The 27,224-nt window shown below is 42.2% G+C and overlaps 1 protein-coding gene across 3 annotated transcripts in view; it reads left to right on the top strand.

Annotated features, from left to right (window-relative positions):
- Positions 1-25,185, top strand: part of GDA (guanine deaminase) — a 124,225-nt gene extending 99,040 nt beyond the window's left edge. For all 3 annotated transcript variants that reach the window (XM_063913882.1, XM_063913884.1, XM_063913883.1), the window contains 3 exons: positions 18,392-18,510; positions 19,647-19,674; positions 24,412-25,185. In XM_063913882.1, the coding sequence (XP_063769952.1) occupies positions 18,392-18,510; positions 19,647-19,674; positions 24,412-24,482 (218 nt within the window). In that variant the 3' untranslated portion in view covers positions 24,483-25,185. The remainder of the gene's footprint in view (positions 1-18,391; positions 18,511-19,646; positions 19,675-24,411) is intronic.
- The last annotated feature ends 2,039 nt before the right edge of the window (positions 25,186-27,224 follow it).

The raw sequence follows: 27,224 nt of genomic DNA, 5'->3' as shown, positions 1-27,224 counted from the left end.
ACGCCCCTTTTCCTGTACTTTCAATGGAAGTTTGGAGAGCCAAAAATCGGTACAGACCATAAAAAAAGGTTCTGTACCTGCCAAAGAGGTACAGCTGGAGGATATGCCACTGCATCTGCAGCAAGTCTCTGAGCTGTAGATATGGGGGAAAAAATCCTTTTACTGCAGCGTCCTGTGTCCTGCTGCCAGTCCGCCTGCCCCCTCCGGCATCATCCCATCCCACTTCCTAGCTGCGGTGCAGGTGGAACAAAATCTGCTGCGGCCAGCAGGATAGATGTGTATGAAAGCGGTGCAGTGGAAGGCTTTCATAGCCCTCCCTGCGCCGCATACTCTCTGAGCCACGGAGCCTCCTCTGCGCTTGATGTCACAGAAGTGCATCCCCGCCACAGCTGTGCCCAGATCCCCAGAGGCCCTGACTCTGCAACACAGCACCTGGGCTGCCGGCCTGGAAGCCCCAAAATGGCTAATGTAATGGATAAAGTGGGTGATATCATGGAGGATAATGTCTGGATGCTGAATCAATGTAAAAGGTGACAGTGCTGTGCAGTGCAGTGGGTGTGCAATGTCACTGACACTGCAAAGCACTTTCACCTTTTACTTTGATTCAGCCAATCAGTCAGTTCTGCAAGCCAGTTACTATTATTAGCACCAGAGGTGGAACTACCGCCAGTGCAACCAGTGCGTTGCACTGGGGCCCGCCTCTGTCCAGGGGCCCAAAGCATGCAATGAGTCAAACTGACTCATTACATGCCGCTGTGCACTGCGGGCAACCGCTGCCCGCAGCGCACAGCTGCCCAGAGAGGAGAGGAGAGGAGCAGCGGTACGGGGGAAGGAGGAGGAGGGAGGCGGAGGAGGGAGCCGCAGCAGCGCTTTGTTACTGGTTGAGGCGCTGCTGCTGCCCCTCTGCTTCACTATAGGCTGTCTTCCGAGAACAGCCTATAGTGAAGCAGAGGGGCAGCAGCAGCAGCGCCTCCACCAATAACACAGCGCTGCTGCGGCTCCCTTCTCCACCTCCCTCCTCCTTCTCTCCTGCCCGGGAATCGTGAGTGACCAGAAGCTGCACCGAGGAGCCTGAGCCAGCGGAGAGGGTAAGTATAATTCTTTCTTTCTTTCTTTCTTTCTTTCTTTCTTTCCTCTTTCTTTTCTCTTTCTGTCTTTCTTTCTTTCTTTCTTTCTTTCTTTCTTTCTTTCTTTCTTGGGACTGTCTGCCGCAATGTGTAAAAATGGGGAATCTGCCTGCCGCAATGTGTAAAAATGGGGAATCTGCCTACCGCAATGTGTAAAAATGGGGACTCTGCCTGCCGCAATGTGTAAAAAGGGGGAATCTGCCTGCCGCAATGTGTAAAAATGGGGAATCTGCCTGCCGCAATGTGTAAAAAGGGGGAATCTGCCTGCCGCAATGTGTAAAAATGGGGAATCTGCTTGCCGCAATGTGTAAAAAGGGGAATCTGCCTGCCGCAATGTGTAAAAAGGGGGAATCTGCCTGCCGTAATGTGTAAAAAGGGGGACGCTGTCTGCCGTAATGTGTAACAAGGGCACGCTGTCTGCCGTAATGTGTAAAAAGGGCACGCTGTCTGCCGCTATGTTTAACAAGGGCACGCTATCTGCCGTTATGTGTAAAAAGTGTACGCTGTCTGCCGCTATGTGTAACAAGGGCACCCTGTCTGCCGCTATGTGTAACAAGGGCACGTTGTCTGCCGTTATGTGTAAAAAGGAGACGCTGTCTGCCGTTATGTGTAAAAAGTGCACGCTGTCTGCCGTAATGTGTAAAAAGGGGGACGTTGTCTGCCGTAATGTGTAAAAAGGGGACGCTGTCTGCCGTAATGTGTAAAAAGAGGAATCTGTCTGCCGTAAGGTGTAAAAGGGTCTCTACCTGGTGTAGTGGTGCTACTGTGCGGAGTAATTTGAATAATGGAGACTACTGTGCACCGTTTTATGAATTGGTATTATTTTGTGGCCACACCTCTTCCCCACGAAGCCACGCCACTATGTATTTTTGCGCGCGCCTACGACGCGCACTGCCCCTGTTTTGCATGCAGGGGTGGGGCTCCGATGCCGTTTCTTGCACACAGTGCTAAAATGTCTAGTTACAGCACTGTTGCTAGGTATCCATTTCTCTGGCCCTGAGCAGGTCCCCCTCACCAGATCCTCTCCAGGGGTGAGGGGGTGGACTTGGACGGGATGGGGGGGCCAAAGCATTTTGTCGCACCTGGGCCCACCGCTCACTAGTTCCGCCACTGATTAGCACTGGTGTCCCAACGCGCCGCATTACAGGGACGTAGACGCACTAAATAAACTGCAGCTCCCAGAAGTCCTTAGCGCCAAAGCATTCCGGCGCTAAGGCCTGCTGGGAGCTGTAGTTTATTGAGTGCATCTTCTTCCCTGTAATGCGGCGCATTGGGACACCGGTGCTAACAATAGGGACTGGCTGCTTGGCTGCTGTGCGAGTCTCCGGGAGAGCCACTGCCAAAGGGAGGACAGCAGCTTAGCTGCTTCCAGGAGAAGAAGCAGGAGAAGCGTTACCCATCCCTCCCCCACTTGCAGTACCTCCGGGCCCCATCCACGGCACCCCCACACCACCCGCGGTGCTCTGGACTCCCTCCCCCACCCGCAGCTCCCTCGCACCCACGGTGGCTCCGGGCACCCACTAGTGGCACCAACACACCAGCCCCTTCCCAACCTGTGGCACCACTGCACCATCCCCTCCCCACCCCTGCAACCACCCCTCCCCCACCTGTGGCACCCCCGTACCCCCTCCCCCATTCGCGTCTCGCCTGCATCCACCTCTCCCCCAACCACAGCACCTACTAGATGATTCATCAGGCCCTGGGTGCGCTGTTCATGCCATTGCAAGGGGCTACAACTCCTTAACCATCACACACCCTTTGTTTGTGCAATATTTAACCACTCACACAATTATAATTGGAGGTAATACTCCATATAATACAAATATTGCATGCTACAAGGGCGTGCAAGGGTTAAGGGGGTGTAGTCCCTTACGATGGTGTGAAGAGCACCCAAAGGGCACGATGAATCACCTAGTTTCTATATATGTTTATACATTTGATTCCAATTTTGGCATGTTTTGTTTATATATATATGGTCTCCTTATTATCTTTGCTCATCCTTCTCTATAAATTCATATACTGTAAGTGTTTAGTACATCTCTCCACGGCATATAAAATGAAGAAATGTATGCATAATTTTATAGATGCTTGAATTATATAAATCTAGGGATATTTACAGTATGTGCGGATTTTATATATATATATATAGTATATGAATATGATACAAATAAGGTATTAGAGATCACCTGAAATTGGTATACAATGCTTACTCAGAAGAAATCACCTGTGAAGCATTAACCAAGACCATTAAGAAAGCAGGGTTAACTATGGTGACAGGTATATAAGGGCTACCGCTCTGACATGGAAATACTCTTTGAAAAAGCCCCTTGTTGGAGCAAAATGCATTAGAGACAACCTGTGCACCAATAATCTATACCTGTGGATCTAAGGATCCTTGCACCTAGTACTCAAGTAGCGGGGTCTATTCATGAAGCAGTGAAAAGTGGGGAGAAGTGAGCCAGTGGAGACGTTGCCCATGCAACCAATCAGCATTAAAGTTACATTTATAATTTGCATACTGTACAATTGTACAGAGCAGCTGATTGGTTCCCATGTGCAACTTCTCCACAGGTTCACTTTTCACTGCTTCATGAATAGACCCCTCAGTTTGGAAAGTGGAAGCCTGTAGGAGACAAGTACGCCGAGTGCAGCTGTGAGTGGCTACACTGCAGGAGTATAACCAGGATTGGACTGGCCCACGGGTACAGAGGAAAGCCCTGGTGGGCTCTACTGCATGGGCCCCTCCTCCTCATCTAGGGATCAGGTTCCAGACTGTGCACTTCAATTATACATTAAACATATGTTAACTTATACTGTATAGGACTATGAAGTGTTTTCTACAGTGCATTTCTGGTGTTAATCTAGTATATTATCATGCATGCACTAGCAGTATTTTATATATATATATATATATATATATATACATACATACATACATATATATATAGAACACAATCCCCCTTATTGCGCTATATTAAAAAATATGTGAATAAGGATTTGTGGGCTGCCTTATTACACTAGGTTCTCTGCTAGTCAGAACCAAAACACACAACAAACACAAAAATAGTGAAATTGGCGCCCTAGGGGAGGAATACTCCTGACCCCTCTTATGTTAGTATCTCTTTCAATATATCTTACAGAGAGCATAAAATACACAGTAAGTTCCATTATACAGATTTTTTATTAAAACATTGCTAAAATATCAATTATGTCCTTATATCCTTAGATGCATTAACAGATGACAGCCTCCTCACATAATATGGAGGTTTGATTTCTCATTGGTGAACTGTCGAAGTCAAAAATATTACATAGAGAGAACATACAGACTACACACATTATGAGTCGCTATGCTTGCATATACGCGCAGCGAGCACAGCAATATATGGTAACATATGCATTTACACAGACATGCCACAGAGATAGATTCAACACATATTTCATACAGCACATAATTATAACATATCAAGCGCCAGACATCATAATGTTTTAAATGTATTTAATGGAGTAACGTCATGTATGTGTATTATTGGAACGAAGCAAGATAGACATGTCGTGTTTGGTATTAAAGCAACCAGATTAATGTATATATCAATTTGATGCCTGTTATTAAGTTGTAGCTCATTGCAACAAGTAGATATGATTAAATGTATGAAAGCAAAAGTCACTCTCATTAGAACAATGGATTTCCCAGAAGACAGCATGCCTGACCAGTGGCTATCTCCTGTAATTTGTCCATCAAGGCTGAACCTTGTTTGCATATGAACTGATCAGTGACTCATCATGAATGAGAAAGTTCCCTCCCCTAGACTAGATGTGTACACTCCCCCAAAATACATAGTATATAGGTGATCACACACACAGAGCTGGCTGCTTCTTTCCTGTTTGTCCCAGATGATGATGGAGATGCTGTCTGTCCAGTGCCTGCATGATTATACAGAGAGAAAGAGTAATATGGAGGGTAGACTTTATATGAGAAAAATATGGTGATGTATATGGCTGTATTTTGAATTAGATTGTAATAACTGCTTACTGTATAAATTGTAATCATGTAACTATATATATATATATATATATATATACACTGTACATGTGATATATTGTATACATATCCTTTTAATATCAAATATATACATCAATGAGCTTTGGAACTCAGACAATGTGTGCGTGTATTGTTTTCTCTTAAGGGATGTAGTGTTTTGCGACATACAGTGCACTTTTATCGTATATGGTAATAAGATGTGCCTGGCGTCTGCAGTATATATTAGAGCGGGCATTTTAAATATTTGTTAGAAAGCAATTTGGTATTAACAGATGGGGGCTCATCCGGGATATCACATTCTTGATGATGCACTGTACATTACAAACGTGACGCTGTGGTCGATCAGCTAACGATGGACGCATTATGACGCTTAGAAATCACATCCGTGTGTTCTGTTGTGTTATTAGTAAGGCGCTGATATGAAATTCAAGGGACAGTGTGTGTCTCATAATATTTAAAATGCTAAAACTTATTTTTATTGTTGCAAAACAAAGTTCAAATAAGTCATATTTTGTTTGATTCAGATTGGATTGTTTATCTGTTAAGTAGGATTTAAAGTACATTTAAAAGTTGCTGCATAGCCATGATACAGGTTTTTTTTAAAAAAACTCAGGCCTACAGTAACATTGGTGCCTGTATGGAGTGTGATTTCTTTGTGACAAAGGAGCCGAATGGTCTGTCCTCTGTTTTGGACTAACCACATGGCCTGTCCACCATCTTGTGTAAACCTCATGGATGTGGAAGGGGGAGGAGCAGTGGCCATTTTAGGAAGGTCACTTTCTAAATAGCTGATTTTCAGTCTGCTCAGAACAATCAGTTTCTTTGTCACAAAGTTTACATATATCTACTTTCATAGCACCATTTATGAGTTAACAATGAATTTGTGCCTGGCATCTGCAATCAATTACAAATAATTTCAATTGGGCCTAGTGAGAGTAAATAGTGAGATAAGTGAATTTTTTTCCCCTTCTTGTCTGTATGTAATAACCTTACGTCAAGTGTGGGGTTGCACACAGCTTTCTTTTCTTCCAACACTTGTGTAGTATTGGCATTGAAATGCAAATTAACCTGTGTAACTACTTTTTTTTAGTAGTGAAAAGCAAATATCTTTGATATGCAAATTAGAGGCAGTGAAGAGGTAAGGTGTCTCATATGAGGCCAGTGAATGGTACATATATATAATATTATTGTAATTATGTGTATATTTATATCAGTGTATGTTCTGCAAGATGGCTATCCAATCTGAATCATATCATTTAAATTATAGATTATTGCAGTCATTATAGATCTGTGTGAAAACAAATATATTTGTTTGCTATATAGATAAATTTGAAATAAGTGTATTAAGGGAGTAATTATAAAGACATGAAAAGCAGTTCTGGCCTGCTTGTTAAGGTTTATACAGAAAAAAACTGGGTGTTGTGTTAAGTGAGCGATTATAGTTAGTATTGCTCACATTTATAGAGACTGTGGGGTTTGTTGAATTGTGGACGTATATGGTACGGACAAAGTACAGGAGCGCACATGGCGTAAAAGGCATGCACGGTCGCGTGTTTACGCAAGGTTGCGTAGGATTACGGGTGCAAAGTACAAATCACATGATAGTTTGTTCAATTAAAAGGTGGGATAGTATACCTTAAATACAATAGCACATACTGTAACTATCCAAATTCAAAAGCAGATTAGTGTAAGACTTTTGTCTAAACTGTAAGTGCCTCTGGGGTAAAGCTGCCAATCAGAAAGAGTGGAAATTTTCTGTACAGAAAAACGCTGTGTATTTGTGTGAGCTGAAAGCAGAGTGAGTGGAGCTGAACCCCGGAAATTCGTGTCCCGTGGAAACACTGGGTTAGTAGAGGCCCGGTGGCGTAGGGTTCGCTACCTTGCGTGATCAGAACTAGGTGATCTAGGTGGTCTAGGTGTCCCAAATCTAGGTGGTCTAGAGTGGTCTAGGTGTTCTAGGTGGTCTACAGCAATCATAGGGCATATAGATAACTAGTATCTATAGGCTGTGCGATTAAATCGCACGTCCGTGTGTTCTACACAGCACAACGTGATACCATCGTGTCATATGCGCTGTGGAAAGCATACGCAGACGTGATTGTATAGACAAAGGGGTTTTTCTTTGATAATGTCGTGAAATCTCCCTGGTGGGCTTCCACTGGAAAGGGTGAACAATAGTTATCTAATTTCTCTGTTTTTCACCCTACAAAAAATTCCAATGGAAAGATACCGAAAAGGAATTTTTCGCTGCCTCTCTCAGGAAAATATTCCAACAGAACCTCCACCGAAAGAAGTTACGGTGCTGTAAGGTCTTATAGGAGCCCTAAGTTGGGTATATTGCGATCCACTATCGACACTGTAGCGTTGTACTGGCCAGCGTGGGTGAGAGTGAGTGAAAGGCGCTCGAGTAACTTTCACTGTCTGCTTGCATTGAGTATTTTAGTGTTTGTGGGAACGGCCGAGAAGGCAAGACCCACAGATATGGGAGCCAGTTGCTCAAGTAAGAGATGTATGGTAGCCAGGGTTCAGGCTGAAGTTATTATATGTGGGAAATATGGTCCACACGCAGAGACTTTCTGGTTCTGAATGGGTACGTATGACTACGGAAGATAGGGCAGCTTTGAGCCAGAGGTACTGCAGAACGTAAAGATTAGAATATGTCTGATAAAATCTAGAAAACAAAGGGTCAGACATACATATTGTTTAAACCTGTGGCAGCAAGAGGGGTTGGTGAGTTTGATCCTAAGGTATTGCAGGTGGTATGTCTAACCAAAGTCATATAAGACAAGAATGGAAATATAAGAACTGTTTGAACTTGTAGCAACAATAAACAAGTAGGAAGAAAAAGAGAAAGCAAGTACACTGCCATATGTAGATGTGGAAGCAGTTACGGCCAGCATACAAACTATAGAAAATATGAAAAATATGAAAAATATGAATGTAACCTATATATGTACTAATGAATGTTGAAGTTTTAATTAGGAGGAGAAGGCGACCTGATTGGTTTCAACCATTTCTCATGCACTCAGAGGAGTATCCAACCGGTAAAAGAAGAGCAGTAGCCTGCGGGGGAAGTGGCTGAAACCAGTGGAACTGGTAAGTATGGTTTGTGTACATATATAGTATCATTTGTGTACATATATAGTAAAAACCCAAAAATAAAATAAAAATCAAGAAAGTAACGTCAGAAATGGAGAAAAACCTGTCCGCACATTAGTATTTGCCAGTAGGAAAGCGTACAGAGACAGGGTAACCCCCGGGAATTTATTTTAGTTACCATATAAGAAGTATTCATTCATAATAATGCCCCTAGTCAAGATGAGCTCGGAAATGTTTGTTGGACCATGTACAGACCCTTAATAAGTGATGAGAAGGATTGAATGAATACTTCGCATGACCTAGAAGCTTGTTAAAAAAATGTTTTTGTCTTTTGCAGTAATAGATAACTCTCCGTCTGGATAAGATCACTGGTAAACAATAATTCGGCAAATGGGAGGTGGCTGTCTCTGTGCTAATGAACGGGCTCAATAAGGCGTTGAGGGTCAGGGTGCAGACTTCTTTACCAAATTGGAAAGGGGTCACAGTAGCTAATCTTAGAGAGTGCGCTATTGAACATCACAAGAATATTGCTAGGCGCAGAGAACAACAGGAGGAGAGGTTGAGGACGGTAAGTATACAGGCACATACAGGAAAGACCCATCAGTCCAAACCCCAGATCCCTAATGGTAAGTCAAGGTCAATAATATGTTACACTTGTAGGAAGGAAGGGCATTTTGCCAGAGATTGCAGGAGTAGTAGGACACATAGTCAATGTAGACCCCCTAGACGGAAAACACAAGCCACATTATTAAACACATAGACAGGACCAAGGGACATATAGTAAGGATTCACAAGCCATATAGAAAACACAGATTCGGCTAATGGGAAGAACAAAATAAATGCAACATTACCCTTTGACAAAACTTGCTGGGGTTAAGATGGGGCCTCTAAACTTTTGCTTCTTTTTCCTAGCAGAACTGGCCCCTGATTAACTTAACAGGAGCTTTGTTAGATATGATATACATATAATGTGCTCCCGCTCAGGAAGTACAAAGTATGTTGGACACCCACGAAGACTAATGTTACATTTCACTGTTCTAAATTCATGTCCATCACAGGTATAGGAAATTATCTCACAGATACCGGGTTCCTTATGAACTTAGGATGGACAGGACACTGGATTGATGGCTGGGATAGTCCCAATAGTGATACAACAAACACAGAATTTTTTTTTAAGGGCAGTAGACCAAGTAGAGAATCACTTCCCCGTAGTGCCCAATCCAGTTGTCAAATTTTAATAAAATCTTCTCCACCTCTACAAACTTACCTGTCACCAACCTTTATTCTGTTTCTCCACAGTTTTCTCTTCATCTTTTGCGTTCACACAGGGTGGTACAATACATGGACCCGATTACAGTTCAAACACTACATGCCTAATTGGTCCTTCAGCGTTCTGCCCGAACCCATTATATCTCACCAGCACAATAACACCAGTATTACTGCAGTGTGCCTTGTCATACACAAAGGGTGGAGGAAGGATGAGAATACTGGTGAAGGGAAATTTTGTATAGACACTGATATGCCTGTTGGTGAATAGCAAACCTGACATTTTTCTTTTTCATTTTCTCCTTCTTTCTCTACTCTAGAGATGGGTTTTTTTGAGTTATGCTCATGGTACTCTACATTGCAAACACACAACAGTTAAATTAAGATACAAATTTGTGTTCCCTACAGGAAAAGGAGGTCTGGAAGTCGAAGGGGTATGGTTAGGAGTCCCCAGGACTCTGGAGAGATGGACAAGGTAAGCCAGTGGCCCCCAGAGCATGTCTCCCAAGCCTAGCTGAGGCGGCATATGGTCTGACTCACCTAGGGTAAGGAAGGTATGTTCAAGCTGTTAAGAGCCTACTGGAGTGCACCAGGGTACTCTTCTCATGCAAGTAAGAAAGCAATGACCTGTCTTACTTGCTTGAGGAAGAATATTGGTAAGGCAATACCAACAGAGCCATCCCATATCCCTCCTGCAGATGGACCTTTTCAGGTAATACAAATCAACTTCGTACAGTTAACACCCTTTAGGAATTATTGTTATGTATTGGTGTGCACTGATGTTTTCTCAAACTGGGTAGAGGCATTTCCTGCCGCCACGGATGCTGCTGTGTTTACCGCAAAGATAAATTGCGCAGAAAATTGTGTGTAGATAATGGTACCCCTAGAAGTAAGAGCAAAGCTTGAAATTGGACGATTGTGATCATAGATACTGCCACTAGTATTATGTAGCATTGGAACCACTCCCAGATCTTCACTTAACGAATCACCCTCTTCAAAATTTGTTTTTGTTTTTGTTTTTGTGTCCTTTTGATTTTTTTTGGAAGACAACCTCATGTCAAGATTGATCCGCACAATGATCAGAAATACACCAATGAGGTGACAGTACAGTACTTTATCAAGATGAGCCAGCATTTGAGAACTTCACAAAAGAACTTGAAACTGTTGATTGCTGGTATGCCAAATACTAACTATCTTGATTGTGAACCAAGAGACTGTGTGATTGTTCTTACGCTCAGGTTGCCTAATAGACAGGTGGGAAGGACCATACCAAGTTTTGATGACAGCACTATCCCAGTGAAAGTAGCCGAGAGAGAGACTTGGGTCCACGATTCCCATTGCAGGAAAGTCGGTAGTCCGGTAGGAACTCGTAAATGGAGTGAGATCGCAAAAGTATCACCAGAGAGTCTGTTCCGTGAAGACTGAGAGGTGGCACTGTTGAACACTACCTGAGCGTACTAAAGTATTACAGAAAAACCAGTCGTTGTAATTGATTTGCTATGGACAAGAGTTGTTTTGTTCTATTTCTCTTTTCTCTCTTTCCCGCTGACAAACATTTTTTTTCAGGACATTCTATTTTTGTGAGGTTTTTCATGAGGAGTCGAGTGTGGGACTGGAACTGGTTCTGGAGGAAGGAGTGATTTCCTTATAGGATCCCAGGATTAGCCGATCAGTTTGTTAAAGCCAGAGAAAATCAAAGGTCTAGTAGTTACGGAGTTCGGAGGTAACGTGATAGGCTATTGTCTGAGGAATACTGTATTTTGTAGTTATTGTGACCCCATATTTGAAGATGAGAGCATCCAAAGATGTCAGTCTAGCAATAAGGGTGGACATCCCTTGAGTGATTACCACTCACTAGTGGGTAAGATCTTAAACTAAACAGAATGTTGGATGTGCTCACAGGTACCTCTAAGACGAAAAGATGCAAGATTAGTGTCATATTTTTTTTAGCGTTAGCTGAGGTACTTGAATTACACGGAAGGGGGAGGGGACCGGTGGACAAAGAATATAATATATCTAGACCCCCTAGCCTTAATATCCACCAGTACCATAGATTAATCCTTGGTATGTTTAAATCTCACCAATTTCAGGAAATTGGGAGGTAATCAGGAACAATCAAACAATGGCTATTCACACATTGCATATAAAGAGCTCATTAATATATGTGGAAGAAAGGTTTATGAGTGTCTCTCCCCGAACTCCGAAGGTTTATGTTATTTAGGAAGGACACTACTTATAACCCTTGTTCAATGATGAAACAGACCTAGCATACGTTCCAGAAATGGAAACAATGTTCAGAAAATGATAGGAATATGTAAATTATGAAAATTTTATATGTCACTTTCACGGTTTGTTTGTGTTTTCTTCATCTACCCAGCAGAACCTCAATCGAATCCGAACATCAGTGTACAAAGACGTAGGTACATGTATGTGTGAAATGTTCATCCAAATCAGACATTATAGGCCAAAGCACTGTCCCAGCATACTCTATAGGTTGAATGTTGTCCCACACCCAACCAGTGGTCCCATGACTGCCAAGTGCATATAAAGGATGTCTCGTCCTCCTCCCTGTCTTCCCAAAATATAGTCAAATGTCTGATTTGCAAAATGAATACATACGTGTGTCTAGGTCACCGATTATTGTCTGAAATATTTTTTCTTATGTTAATAATTGATGGCAGTTATTGTTTACTATCAAAGGGTGGACTGTCGAAGTCAAAAATATTACATAGAGAGAACATACAGACTCCACACACTGAGTCGCTATGCTTGCAAATACGCGCAGTGAGCAAAGCAATATATGGTAACATACGCATTTACAAAGACATGCCACGGAGATAGATTCAACACATATTTCATACAGCACATAATTATAACATATCAAGTGCCAGACATCATAATGTTTTAAATGTATTTAATGGAGTTACGTCATGTATGTGTATTATTGGAATTAAGCAAGATAGACATGTCGTGTTTGGTATTAAAGCAACCAGATTAATGTGTATATCAATTTGATGCCTGTTATTAAGTTGTAGCTCATTGCAACAAGTAGATATGATTAAATGTATGAAAGCTAAAGTCACTCTTATTAGAACAATGGATTTCCTGGAAGACAGCATGCCTGACCAGTGGCTATCTCCTGTAATTTGTCCATCAAGGCTGAACCTTGTATGCATATGAACTGATCAGTGACTCACCATGAATGAGAAAGTTCCCTCCCCTAGACTAGATGTGTGCACTCCCCCAAAATACATAGTATATAGGTGATCACACACACAGAGCCGGCTGCTTCTTTCCTGTTTGTCCCAGATGATGATGGATATGCTGTCTGTCCAGTGCCTGCATGATTTTACAGAGAGAGAAAGAGTGATATGGAGGGGAGACTTTATATGAGAAAAATATGGTGATGTATTTGCTGGCTGTGGCTGTATTTTGAATTAGATTGTAATAACTGCTTACTGTATAAATTGTAATCATGTAACTATATATATACTGTACATGTGATATATTGTATACATATCCTTTTAATATCAAATATATACATCAATGAGCTTTGGAACTCAGACAATGTGTGCGTGTATTGTTTTCTCTTAAGGGATGTTATGTTTTGCGACGTACAGCGCATTTTTATCGTATATGGTAATAAGATGCACCTGGCGTCTGCAGTATATATTAGAGCGGGCATTTTAGATATTTGTTAGAAAGCAATTTGGTATTAACAGAACAGATTGCTTCTATCATGAGATCCTCCTTCCAATGATACAGGTTGGAGGTTATATCAAAGCATAATAGAATACCCAATATGTTTCATCAGATAGAATTCATCAGGGGTGTATCTATAATATTAGAGCATAGAACTCTTTAGGACATCATAACAAATTGCATATACAAATATATAACAATTGGAACCTCACAGAACATATACAGGCTACAGACATACAGACAAGGAGAAAACCAGTTTAAATGGCGGACAATGTACAATACAGGGAAGCACATACCTTCATCAAAAATATGTGTTCCTAAGGCAATGTTTCTAGACAATATTTTCCACCAAACAGTCCTCACGCAGTTGAAAAGGTGAGTATTGTTGCCTATCCAAAAAAATATATATACCTATTTTTACATAATTAATATAAATAACGCACTTTATTAAGGAGGCTGGTTCATTCCCACCCAGGTTACAATATCGGACATAATCATTAGTATAGAGGATATGTCATATAACATATCCGTAAACGACTAGAACTCCAGAAGACAAATGCTGACCATAAAGTAACTGCATCCACAATAATAACCTCTACACTGGTTAGTATTTGAGATTACCATAAATTATTATGGTCAGTACAATTTACTCTTAGTATTAACATAAAAATACAGAGTATATAATGAATATAGGTGAGGTAAAAATTAACCAATGTAGCCTGAAGATATTAACACAGTACACCCTATTAGACTATAAACCTAAATCATGTGCTTCTCATCTAGTGAAAATGAGCAATGCATCCAAATATCATGTGTATGATGTGGGGTGCACTATCCCTCCTATTTATTTGAAATTAAGTCGTAACGACATTTAAGCATCCCATAATAAATTGTTATATAGCCATAGCTCCCTAAATCTGATAATTAATATACATCACTATTAGATATAGACAAATAACTTAATTGACTCTTTGCCTACCACACCTGGGCCAGTATTTACTAAAAATCCGAGTTTGGCCGATTTGTGTTTTTTTTTCTAAGTCCCAATCCGGGAATTCACTAAGCACCAATCTCGGCAGTGTCTGGTCTATTCATAATGGTTTGAATGACAACGTTCCAAAATATGAATGAATAGACCATCGGTCAAACGCGGCTGTTATTTCATACAATACGGGCATTCACTATTCATTCGTATTTGGGTGTTAGTTTCTGAGTGCTCAAGTGCGGGTCTGGTTTTTTTCGAATCGTTAAAAAAAGCAGCAAAAAAATAGACCTGCTTTTTCCAGTCGAGTTTGGATAACCATGCACAGTGAAATCTGTGCATGGTTATCTATGGGAAAGGGTCTGTTTAGTGTAAAAACTGAAAAAAAAATTGCGTGAGGTCCCCCCATCTAAGCATAACCAGCCTCGGGCTCTTTGAGCCGGTCCTGGTTGAAAAAATATGGGGTAAAAAATGACAGGGGTACCCCCATATTTCTTCAACCAGCACCAGGCTCTGCGCCTGGTCCTGGTTCCAAAAATACGGGGGACAAAAAGCGTAGGGGTCCCCCATATTTTTGAAACCAGCACCGGGCTCCACTAGCCAGGTACATAATGCCATAGCCGGGGGACATTTTATACTGGTCCCTGCGGCCCTGGCATTACAAACCCAACTAGTCACCCCTGGCCGGGGTACCCTGGAGTGGGAACCCCTTAAATCAAGGGGTCCCCCCCTCCAGCCACCCAAGGGCCAGGGGTGAAGCCCGAGGCTGTCCTCCCCATCCAAGGGCGGCGGATGGAGGGCTGATAGCCTTTTGAAAAAATGTGAATATTGTTTTTTAGTAGCAGTACTACAAGTCCCAGCAAGCCTCCCCCGCAAGCTGGTACTTGGAGAACCACAAGTACCAGCATGCGGTTGAAAACCGGGCCCGCTGGTACCTGTAGTACTACTACTAAAAAAATACCCCCAAAAAACAGGACACACACACCGTGAAAGTATAAGTTTATTACATACATGCACACCTCCATACATACATACTTACCTATGTTCCCACGAGGCTCGGTCCTCTTCTCCATGTAGAATCCTTGGGGTACCTGTGAAAAAAATTATACTCACATAATCCAGGGCATCTTGTTTTCTTTGTATAATCCACGTACTTGGCAAAACAAAAAAAACAGAAACCCGGCCACGCACTGAAAGGGGCCCTTTTCCCCGACTGCCAGAACCCCCCCCCCCTGACTCCTGTTAAAGAGGGTCCCTTCTGCCAATCAGGGAGCGCCACGTCGTGGCACTCTCCTGATTGGCTGTGTGCTCCTGTAGTGTCTGTCAGGCAGCACACGGCAGTGATACAATGTAGCGCCTATGCGCTCCATTGTAGCCAATGGTGGGAACTTTGCGGTCAGCGGTTGGCCGAAAGTAACCTCACTCGGGCTTCACCCCTGGCCCTTGGGTGGCTGCAGGGGGGGACCCCTTGATTTAAGGGTTCCCCACTCCTCCAGGGTACCCCGGCTAGGGGTGACTAGTTAGTGATTTAATGCCAGGGCCGCAGGGACCTATATAAAAGTGTCCCCCGGCTATGGCATTATCTCTCTGACTAGTGGAGCCCGGTACTGGTTCAAAAAATACGGGGGACCCCTACGCATTTTGTCCCCCGTATTTTTTGCACCAGGACCTGGCGCAGAGCCCGGTGCTGGTTGATCAAATATGGGGGAACCCCTGTCAATTTCCCCCCCATATTTTTAAACCAGGACCGGCTCAAAGAGCCTGAGGCTGGTTATGCTTAGGAGGGGGGACCCCACGCTATTTTTACCAGATTCTTAAACACTTTAAAAACCTTTTTAAGGTACACAATGAAGCCCTGCATGGATCTCACAGATCCGGCCGGGATTCCTTGTGTTTTGTCAGGCAGTGTTTTACTCATCACTCCCGTAAAACACTGCCTGATATTACGAATCACATCGACATCGGAAAAAACTTTGTGCAAAACTCGGCAGCTTAGTGAATGATCGTATCAGGATTCAAAAAGTTGCAGTAAAATGCACCCGATACCATTCGAGTTCAAACACCCTTCAAAACGGCCAAAACACGAATCTTTGTAAATATACCCCCTGGTGTTCCCTGGTGGACAGCCATCCAAGTGCCGGCCAGGCCCAAAGCTGCTTAGCTTCCAAAGTCAGACAAGAATATGCATAACCAGTGAGGTGTAGTTGCAGATAGAAATGCTCCACCAGGCAATTAGTTTAATATTAGCCTCCCCTTTACAGGAATTTCTCTCCGGATTCATAATTGTTGGTAAATACCACATTACTAAACTGCTATGTGTTTGTACATACATATATATATATATATATATATATATATATATATTTTTTTTTATTTATTTATTTATGTATATAATACATACATATTTATATATGTATATAAATATATATATATATATATATATATATATATATATACCAAACAGAAACCCTCCTCCTGCGCAACTTTAAGTGTCAATGAATGGAATTCAATAGGCTGCCTTATTCGACTAGGGTCCCTGTTAGAAAGGACCAAGCAAAATAGAAATGTACAACAATAGTGAATTTGGTGCCAAGAGGTCGTGTCAACCCCCAATAATTTTTACGAACGCTTACAAGGTTTCATACATTGACATACATAAAGAATAACAATGCGTTCCTTCAAAAGATTTATTATAAAATATAAACTACAGCTTCAATGTATTTAACAATACAAATGTTATTTGATGACTTCCGCTCACAGTTGACACAATTTCGATGGTCCCATTAAGAGCAAGTATGTAAATAATTCTCTACAGACTCCTCCTCTTATTGTAGATTGGAGGTCACTTCACTTATTCAGATAACCCAACGCGTTTCGTCTTATACCAAGACTTCATCAGGGGTATATCCAAAATTGTAGAATAATTTTAAGGACATTTAGCTCATATAACATTATTCATAAAACATTAAAAATAGGAAAGAAACACATTCAAAAAGTACAGGCCTATGAAAAAAACAGATCAAGACAGAACAGAGAGAAAGAAAATAGTGATCAATTAATAGATGTATTGATCTTTGAAAACACATACCTCTTAAAAATGGTAAGTACCATCAATAAAATAGTAGAGCACCAAGAAGTGCTGCTCTTGGAATCAGAAAAACCATATGGACCACTAGGACTTTTAAATGCGTGATCCACAAAGCCTAATTGGAAAATATTTATTTCAATTATACGTGTTCTCCATGGTAATAATATATTTTGTACTAACTGTGTAAAATACACATAGCTCACAGATCAAAAACTTGTGGATTCAGACAATCAGATTCATAGGATACGCCAACAGGTGTGCAACCTGGGGAATTCATTACATGAGATTAATGTTCATTAGTAGAACCCCACTAACAGACAGCATTAGATTCTACTACGGGTTAAGTATAAACCTCATAATTAAATAAAACTCCATGCCAAATAAATGGAGTAAAAAATAATAAATAAACTTCAATAGGAATTTGTGACCATATTCATATTGTACAGAGGGCTCAATACAACAAATTTATAAGTGACTTTTTGTAACAAACATATTTAAATGAAACCATATAGTGCATAATAAAGAATTTTACATATAAATAAACTCATAAGTTAATTAATTAATATACAAATAGGGCATGATCAAGGTAGTATCATATACCAATATTCAGTAATAATGCAATAAAAGAAATATAAACTCTACAGAGTTCTTACCCTCTAGTGATACATCAGTGGCAACCCTGTGTCTGTAATGAAACCATAAGTGCACTGATCCTCCTTTTAAGGGAACAGTGTGATTACATCACTTCCCTTAGATACGTGATTGGTGCAACGAAGAGGATTATAAAAATCCAATTTAATAGGCTATGCTAATTATCCCAATCCTGAAGCATAAAATATTAGTGTATTAGAGTGTCACAATTCTGTGCATACCTTTATATAAGGTGTGTAAGTGTAGAAATAAGCTTATTTCAAAACACCCCATAATGCACTTCATTATCCCATAATGCCGTGCAGTAAGGCTGTATCGGATTGACAGCCAGACCTATCCAATGCTTGAACTACATTGTGCAAAACAGCAATATAGTACTAATCTCTTTGTTTTGAAATTGTGAAATATAAGATTCTAATTATCTTATTTCTTCCCAGCTTTGAGTATTGATCACATAACTGGAAACTTTGAAGTTAACAAGGATTTTGATGCATTGCTAATAAACCCTGAAGCCAAAGACAGTCCGTTTGAAGTATTTTCTCATATCTCTAAAGAGGTACCATTGAAATATTAGCTTGTATTTCATTCTGTGAATTAGGCTTTAAGTATTTTTTTGTAACACAACTAAAACACCCTTGTTTAGAATTTTGCTTAACCTCTAACATCTGTAATTTGTTTTCTTTTCATAAATGTTCTTAATGGTTAATAGATGTATGCTATTTCAGATTCTGAGCACAGATTTTGTTCCTCTACACCAGGCATTCCCAACCGCGGTCCTCAAGGCACACCAACAGTGCAGGTTTTAGTGATATCCAGGCTGCAGCACAGATGGTTAAATCAAAATAACTGAGCACTAATTAAGTCACCTGTGCTGAAGCCTGGATATCACTAAAACCTGCACTGTTAGTGTGCCTTGAGGACCGTGGTTGGGAATGCCTGCTCTACACATACACACTGCTGTTTGACAAAACTTACTCCCGAAACAGACCTTAGCAAGTGTGCACTCAGGGTGAGTTTCCAGTTGCACGGAAATCCCCACTATACTAGAATCACCACCTTCACCTCTATAAGGCAGAGGTCGGAAATTGATCACAACAAGTTTTTCTACAGTCCACATTCCCCAGTCTTGTGCTCTTGTCATGGGGCTTCAGGGAAAAGGCATAAGCCATAGTCTATTACTGTACACTAACTCTTACTTCTGCTGTGGTGGCCCCACCATCTAAAAGGTACACCCAACCTTTTCACCAGACATTAGCTATCGCTATAAAGTAAGCAGTGCATTGATATATAGTTTATACAGCATGGATAGCTCCCCCACTTTTACTTAGGGGAGTGGCACATGTTCTTGACTTACATTTTTTCACCACCCTAGACTCCTTACTACTCACATGTTTATACTGTATGTTGTGTCTGCTCCCACATTCCCCCCAATGGTCTGTCTAAATCTATTACAGCATGTCTCTAAATCTCTGTCTCCTCTTTACATTTGTTTCTCCAATGTTGTATGTGTACCTTTCTCCCTAATCTTTCATTGGTCCCTGCTTTTCATATATATGTTGAAGGTAGGACAGAGAATCATATACAAGTACATTATTATATTTGCCTTTCTGAGCAAGACAATTGTTTGTACTTATATTATTGGATTTCTGTATACATTATTTATGCAGTATTTGTTTTTTTTTTCTGTTTTAGGAAATGATAGAGAGGTTCCTTTATCTAGGTATGTATTACATCACTTTTGCATTAGCAATATAATCATGTATCACTGTATATGCCAGGTAGAAGCAATGTACACAATAGGTTTGGGTTACAAAAAAAAATAAATATATATATATATATATATATATATATATATATACACACACACACACACACACACACACACAGTATATAAAAAGCTAGTCAGCTGCACTCCTTGCTGGGAACGAATGTAAGCAGGAAAATATATATATATATATATATATATATATATATATATCTATATATATCTATATCTATCTGCAGTAAGGAATCTGGTATATATTATACAGGGACCTGGCGACACACAACCTTTGCTGCCCCTTACTCTCCCCAACACACTGGCCATATGATTTTTATACAGAACATGCCACAGTCAAGCTGCTCCTATCACAGAGATAAACATGTTTCACATTGCCTATTTTTATTTTACTGTTCCAAAAAGGTTTGACATATATGCTGTGTGAGGAAAACGCCCATAGGCAAAGGCCTTCTGGACCAATGGGTCATATCCAACCAATACTGTTTCTAGACAATTTGACTCCCAGTATAAACACAAAAAAATGCCACACTAGTTTATCTTCTCACTACACTCTTCATGTCCATAAGGCTTATTAAGTTACTTTCTCCAAAAGTGCTACAAGTGCTGTGTTTTACACTTTAGAATGTGAGTACTAGAAATAAAAAGCAGCTTTGGTATGCAAGCAAAGTGCAAGCACATAGTATAAATCCTGTGGAGAAATAATTGACTGTATGTCAAGTATTTTTTTTATTGCTGAGAAATATTACAGCTCCTGGCACTAATGTTGCAAATATGTAACCCTAGGTTTAGGTTTGTATGGCAGTACCAAAAATTTGTATGATAGGGTAAACCAAAGATAGCATGACATTCTATAGTAATTCACAGACCACTAGCCATCAAGACGGAACGCAGTTAATTTCCTGACAGTCGGGATCCCGGCGGTCAAAATACCGATCCCTGCATCCTGGCACCCACTGAAATGCTGGTGGTCGGAAACTCTCCTGGAATCCCCATTTGGGTGGTGGTCCATGCCCCAACCCGGGGGGGAATAGAGGGGACACACAAGGGGACACTTTGTGCTCGAGGTCGGGATTCCATCGTCGCTACTTCAGCCGCTGGGATCCCAACAGTCGGGATTTCATACTGAATCCATCAAGACACCCAGAAATCTCCCAAATAAAAAGGAATAATGATACATCAGTATTCAACATACAGGACCAGAGCCGGCCTTAGGCATAGGCAAACTAGGCAAATGCCTAGGCCATTTGATATGCTTAGGGGCACCAGCAGCTTCTGCTCATTAAAATGATATGTGGCATGCCTATATTCTGTGTGTGACTGCAGCTGTATCTGCATATGAAATGCTACATTGCAGTGTGTTCCTGGAAATCATTGTAATGTATGCAGATACAGCCGCAGTCGCACACAGAATATAGGCATGCTGCATATCATTTTAATCAGCAGAAGCTGCTTGTGCATCCTAGACACATAGTAATGCAAACAATATGATGCATTTTCATAATCAAAAGGCGCGCAAAGTTAGCAGAGCTGCCAGCTGACTCATACCAGGCATCTCCTGCAGAACTAGCGGCGGTGCTAGGGGGCACCAGCCAAAATCTTGCCTAGGGCATCATATTGGTTAGGTCCGGCTCTGTACAGGACAGCTTTTTGTCTTCCATAATGATATCTATTTCCATAAATAAAATGCTGAATGTGGTACTAGACATTAGGAAACAATTGAACAATTGCCCATTTGGTTACTGGAAGGGCTTGTCTTATCTAAATTATTTGGTTTATTGGTTCACCTATCAGGTATTTCAAAGACAGTTGATCGTTTGGAAATGTCATTAAAAATGTCTTGATACAAAGAAGCTGTCCATGTTGTGACCCCCCTTGTGACGCCTGTTAAAATATACTTATATTAAATGTATATAAATACCTGTAATTATCTGTATGAATGTAACTTCACAATGCCATCTATCAGGGCTGGTGCTAGAGTGCTCGTCGCCCCCCTGCATACTATGCATTTGTGTCTACCTACAAATATGTCCTCTTGACTTGTCTCTGTACAGTGTGTCATATTTTCATAATTGCACTACTGCTAAGGTACCTTGGTGATGCCGCTTGCGGTGAGAATTTAAACGTCATTGACAGGAAGTGAGTGCTAGAGGAAGATAACTGGGAGTGGCGGCTTCATGGGCCTGTATCGGCCTTCAGCTGCAATCATACACGCAGAGAAACATTGTGCCACCGTTGTTACTGCCGTACCTAGTCTGTTTGACCATAGACTCACTTGGGGAGTTGAAGTTCTCATTATTGTGACGATGCTGCATATGTGTACGCAGTTGCTGAGGAATTTGCCATGACTCTGGCATATTATATTTTGTTTTGGGCTGCAGCTTCACTTGTGATGATTATCAAGTCCATAGTGTCAAAAAATTGCAGTTGCGTAGGCATGTGCATATACAGACATGAATTAGGCCCTAAGGATAAAGTATAGAGTGCAGTGTTAGGGGTAAGGACACAGTTTTCTGGACACAATTTCTTTCAAGATTCTGAAAATGATTATTTTTGTAAACTCAGATACTGCCCCACTTGCTATGTGGACACAGATGGCCAGCCCCACTTGCTGGTTGGACACAGATGGCCAGAACCACTTGCTGGTTGGACACAGATGGCCAGCCCCACTTGCTGGTTGGACAAAGATGAAAAAGGAGGGAGGGCTGTACTGCACACCCTATTACTAAAGCTATTAAGAGGTGCTATCATGCTGAGGCTTCTAATACTATGCTGGGGGAAGAGAGATGCAGATGCACACTCCTAGCACTAAGAACACTGATAGTAAAAATAATTTAAATAAATCCTCACAATTAACATGGAGTACAATTGAAGTTCTTAGCACACATTTGCGCAAATATGCGGGCCCATGTACCGCGGCCAGGTGACTTCATCACATGGGTCCCTAACATTCCTAATACTATCATATTATATACATTTTCCAGGACTTACCTTTAAATAGTGCCCTTATCAATGTGTGATCTGAAATGCAGGAACCACAGGTGGCCAGCCCCACTTGCTTGTTGGACACAGGTGGCCAGCCCCACTTGCTTGTTGGACACAGGTGGCCAGCCTCACTTGCTTGTTGGACACAGGTGGCCAGCCCCACTTGCTTGTTGGACACAGGTGGCCAGCCTCACTTGCTTGTTGGACACAGGTGGCCAGCCCCACTTGCTTGTTGGACACAGGTGGCCAGCCCCACTTGCTGGTTGGACACAGGTGGCCAGCCCCACTTGCTGGTTGGACACCGATGGCCAGCCCCCCTTGCTGGTTAGACACAGATGGCCAGCCCCCCTTGCTGTTTGGACACAGATGGCCACAGTGCTGGGATGCTGCTCCACTTGTTGGCTACACAGAAAGATCAATAACAAGCAACCACTGAAACACAGAGTGGATGCATCTAATCCACTCTCTTTACTGTTCAGTATATTTACTGGAGTCGGTTCCCACATGCAAATGCAAGCCCTTCCTTTTATACAGCCCTCCAAACTGACATGGGTGAAAGATGCACTACACTGATGCTGCGCTGCCGGCAGAGCCAGTGCAAGGTTTCTCTGCATCCAAGGCAAAACTTCAGTCTGCTGCCCACCACCTCCCCAACCCAATTGTTGAGAGTGACTCACTGAAGCATGAAAAGAGGAGCCAGAGCTCAGATTTCATCCCACCACCACAACTTGCCCCCCCCCCCCCCCCACTTATCCGCAGTGGAGGCTCATGGTAGATTTAAACATTTAATCAGCCAACTCCTTCCACTGTTGCAGCTAACATATCGGCCATGCTAAAACAGTGAGAGTGGGGATGGGGATCTTCACTACTTGGCTGCAGTGATCCGGCTCAGAGCCTGCTGAGGGTAGAGGCAGACCCAGGGGATCAGAGCTGAAGTACCATGATGCACGCAGCAGGGATGGCGCCTTTCCAGCCTGGCACCCTCCTGCAATGCTTACTGCATCACACTGGCCCTGCTATCTATTTTAGGGGCCCATTCATCATAAATTGCATGTGCAATGCAAACTGGGAATGATATTATAAATGGACTCGTAGTCTGTTAACATTTTCAGTGACCTCAGAATTTTCTGACAGATGATTGATTTGATTTAGGCCTTTTCCAAGGGGTAAGACCAAAATTTTGACCTATTTTTTTTTTTTTTCATTTATAATAAGATTTGCAATTATTGTTTTGTGCTGACTTGTGTTTTTATTAAAAAGTAAACTTTTTAAAGTGTGAGCTTGTTTGCAGCATTAGGTTTTAATTATTTTTCAAAATGTTGGCAGTATTGTTGCAACATAAAGAGCTGACCGTAGTGGATGCCTGCAAAGTTCGACTCTACCTTGTGGAAGGGAAGGGAGTTGGAAAGCTCAGATGCTGTCCTTTCAACCCCATTCAATATGATTTTTGCTGAAATCTCCAGATCACAAACGAATATGTCAGAAATACCTTTTATAAAAACTTTCCATCAGAAGACAACATAAAACTTAATAATAAACTGTTTGCAAATAATTTTTTATAAATTGGGGAACATAAATAAAACACATTTTCTATTTTATTTGAAACTATAATGTCCTTATAATATGGAGTGGTAAGTATTTTATCCATTATTTTTTTTTAAATTAATTATCCACATACATTTTTATTTGTTGCAGGTGACGACAGGAACATCAAAGCTGTTTATGTGGCAGGAAGATGTGTGGTTCCATTCCCTAGTAATGCATAGAGTCTAAATGATTACTGATTCCTTCAGTGTATTATGTGAGATTTATTTGAAGAGGTTTGTGTTTATAGAAAGATAAGTAGCGGTGCACACCAGAATATAATCAGATGGAGGTGTCCTGTCACCACAGAAGTTCCGATGTGAGTGCAGGATGGCAAAGCAGATGGTGGTTGTTTTTGTGGCCAAGACTGGTTATGTAGCTATTGTATCACTCTTCCAGCAGTGCACTGTCACTGGGGACTTGTATGCCAACCAATGCCTGCCACAAGTGCTGGAATCTATTTCCAGGTGCTGTCCAAGAACTCAGACTCATGGATCCCTTCTAGATCATGACACTGTACCTGCCCTCAAGTCCAGCAAGATAGTGGATTTTCTGGCCCATGAATGATCCAGGAGCTTGGTCATCTGCCGTACAGTCCAGACCTGGCTTCCTGCAACATTTTTGTGTTCCTACAAATCAAGCGCAAGATACGTAGGATTTCTTTGAGTCACCAGAAGCTGCAGCGGAGACCTTCTTCCAGCATATAGAAAACATACCTGTTGCTTCACCAAGTGGTTTGGGCACATGTAACTTTGCATAGACTCCTCTGGTGAATACTTTGAAAAACTGTTATGTTCATATCTATATATATATATATTTCTCTGACGTCCTAAGTGGATGCTGGGACTCCGTAAGGACCATGGGGAATAGCGGCTCCGCAGGAGACTGGGCACAACTATAAAGAAAGCTTTAGGTCTAACTGGTGTGCACTGGCTCCTCCCACTATGACCCTCCTCCAGACTTCAGTTAGAATCTTGTGCCCGGCTGAGCTGGATGCACACTAGGGGCTCTCCTGAGCTCCTAGAAAGAAAGTATATTTAGGTTTTTTATTTTACAGTGAGATCTGCTGGCAACAGACTCACTGCAGCGAGGGACTAAGGGGAGAAGAAGCGAACCTACCTAACAGGTGGTAGTTTGGGCTTCTTAGGCTACTGGACACCATTAGCTCCAGAGGGATCGACCGCAGGACCCAACCTTGGTGTTCGTTCCCGAAGCCGCGCCGCCGTCCCCCTCACAGAGCCAGAAGCATGAAGAGGTCCGGAAAATCGGCGGCAGAAGACTTCGGTCTTCACCAAGGTAGCGCACAGCATTGCAGCTGTGCGCCATTGCTCCTCATGTACACCTCACACTCCGGTCACTGATGGGTGCAGGGCGCCCTGAGGGCAATATATGACACCTTGGCTGGCAAATCTACATCATATATAGTCCTAGAGGCTATATAGATGTAAAAATACCCCTGCCAGTATTCAAGAAAAAGCGGGAGAAGTTCGCCGGAAAAGGGGCGGGGCCATCTCCCTCAGCACACTGGCGCCATTTTTCCCTCACAGCTCCGCTGGAAGGAAGCTCCCTGGCTCTCCCCTGCAGTCTGAACACTACAGAAGGGTAAAAAAGAGAGGGGGGGGCACTAAATTTAGGCGCAGGATATATATATATATATATATTGATATATAAAAAGCAGCTATAAGGGAAAACACTCATTTATAGTGGGATCCCTGTGTTATATAGCGCTCTGGTGTGTGCTGGCATACTCTCTCTCTGTCTCCCCAAAGGGCTTTGTGGGGTCATGTCCTCTGTCAGAGCATTCCCTGTGTGTTTGCGGTGTGTCGGTACGGCTGTGTCGACATGTTTGATGAGGAGGCTTATGTGGAGGCGGAGCAGATGCCTGTAAATGTGATGTCACCCCCTGCGGGGTCGACACCTGAGTGGATGGTGCTGTGGAAGGAATTACGCGACAGTGTCGACTCCTTGCATAAAAGGTTTGACGACATACCTAATGTGGGACAGCCGGCTTCTCAGCCTGTGCCTGACCAGGCGTCTCAAAAGCCATCAGGGGCTCTAAAACGCCCGCTACCTCAGATGGCAGACACAGATGTCGACACGGATACTGACTCCAGTGTCGACGACGATGAGACTAATGTAACTTCCAGTAGGGCCACACGTTACATGATTGAGGCAATGAAAAATGTGTTGCACATTTCTGATGTTACCCCCGGTACCACAAAAAAGGGTATTATGTTTGGAGAGAAAAAACTACCAGTAGCTTTTCCTCCATCTGAGGAGTTAAATGAAGTGTGTGAAGAAGCGTGGGCTTCCCCTGATAAAAAGCTGGTAATTTCTAAGAGGTTACTAATGGCGTACCCTTTCCCGCCAGAGGATAGGTCACGCTGGGAAACATCCCCGAGGGTGGATAAAGCGCTCACACGCTTGTCAAAGAAGGTGGCACTACCGTCTCCGGATACGGCCGCCCTGAAGGAATCTGCTGATAGAAAGCAGGAGGCTATCCTGAAATCTATATATACACACACAGGTGTTATACTGAGACCGGCTATTGCTACGCCTGGATGTGCAGTGCTGCTGCTGCGTGGTCAGATTCCCTGTCAGAAAATATAGATACCCTAGACAGGGACACTATATTGCTAACCGTAGAGCATATAAAAGACGCACTTTTATACATGAGGGATGCACAGAGGGATATTTGCCGGCTGGCATCCAAAATTAGTGCAATGTCCATTTCTGCCAGGAGAGGGAAATGGACTCGGCAGTGGACAGGAGATGCAGATTCCAAAAGACACATGGAAGTTCTGCCTTATAAGGGTGAGGAGTTGTTCGGGGATGGTCTCTCGGACCTCGTTTCCACAGCAACAGCTGGGAAGTCTACATTTTTACCCCATGTTCCCTCACAACCAAAGAAAGCACCGTATTAT

The sequence above is a fragment of the Pseudophryne corroboree genome, chromosome 1, assembly GCF_028390025.1.
Source record: "Pseudophryne corroboree isolate aPseCor3 chromosome 1, aPseCor3.hap2, whole genome shotgun sequence".
Classification (NCBI taxonomy): Eukaryota; Metazoa; Chordata; class Amphibia; order Anura; family Myobatrachidae; genus Pseudophryne; species Pseudophryne corroboree.
The sequence above is the reverse complement of the archived record's forward strand: the minus strand, read 5'-3'. Positions and strand labels throughout refer to the sequence as shown.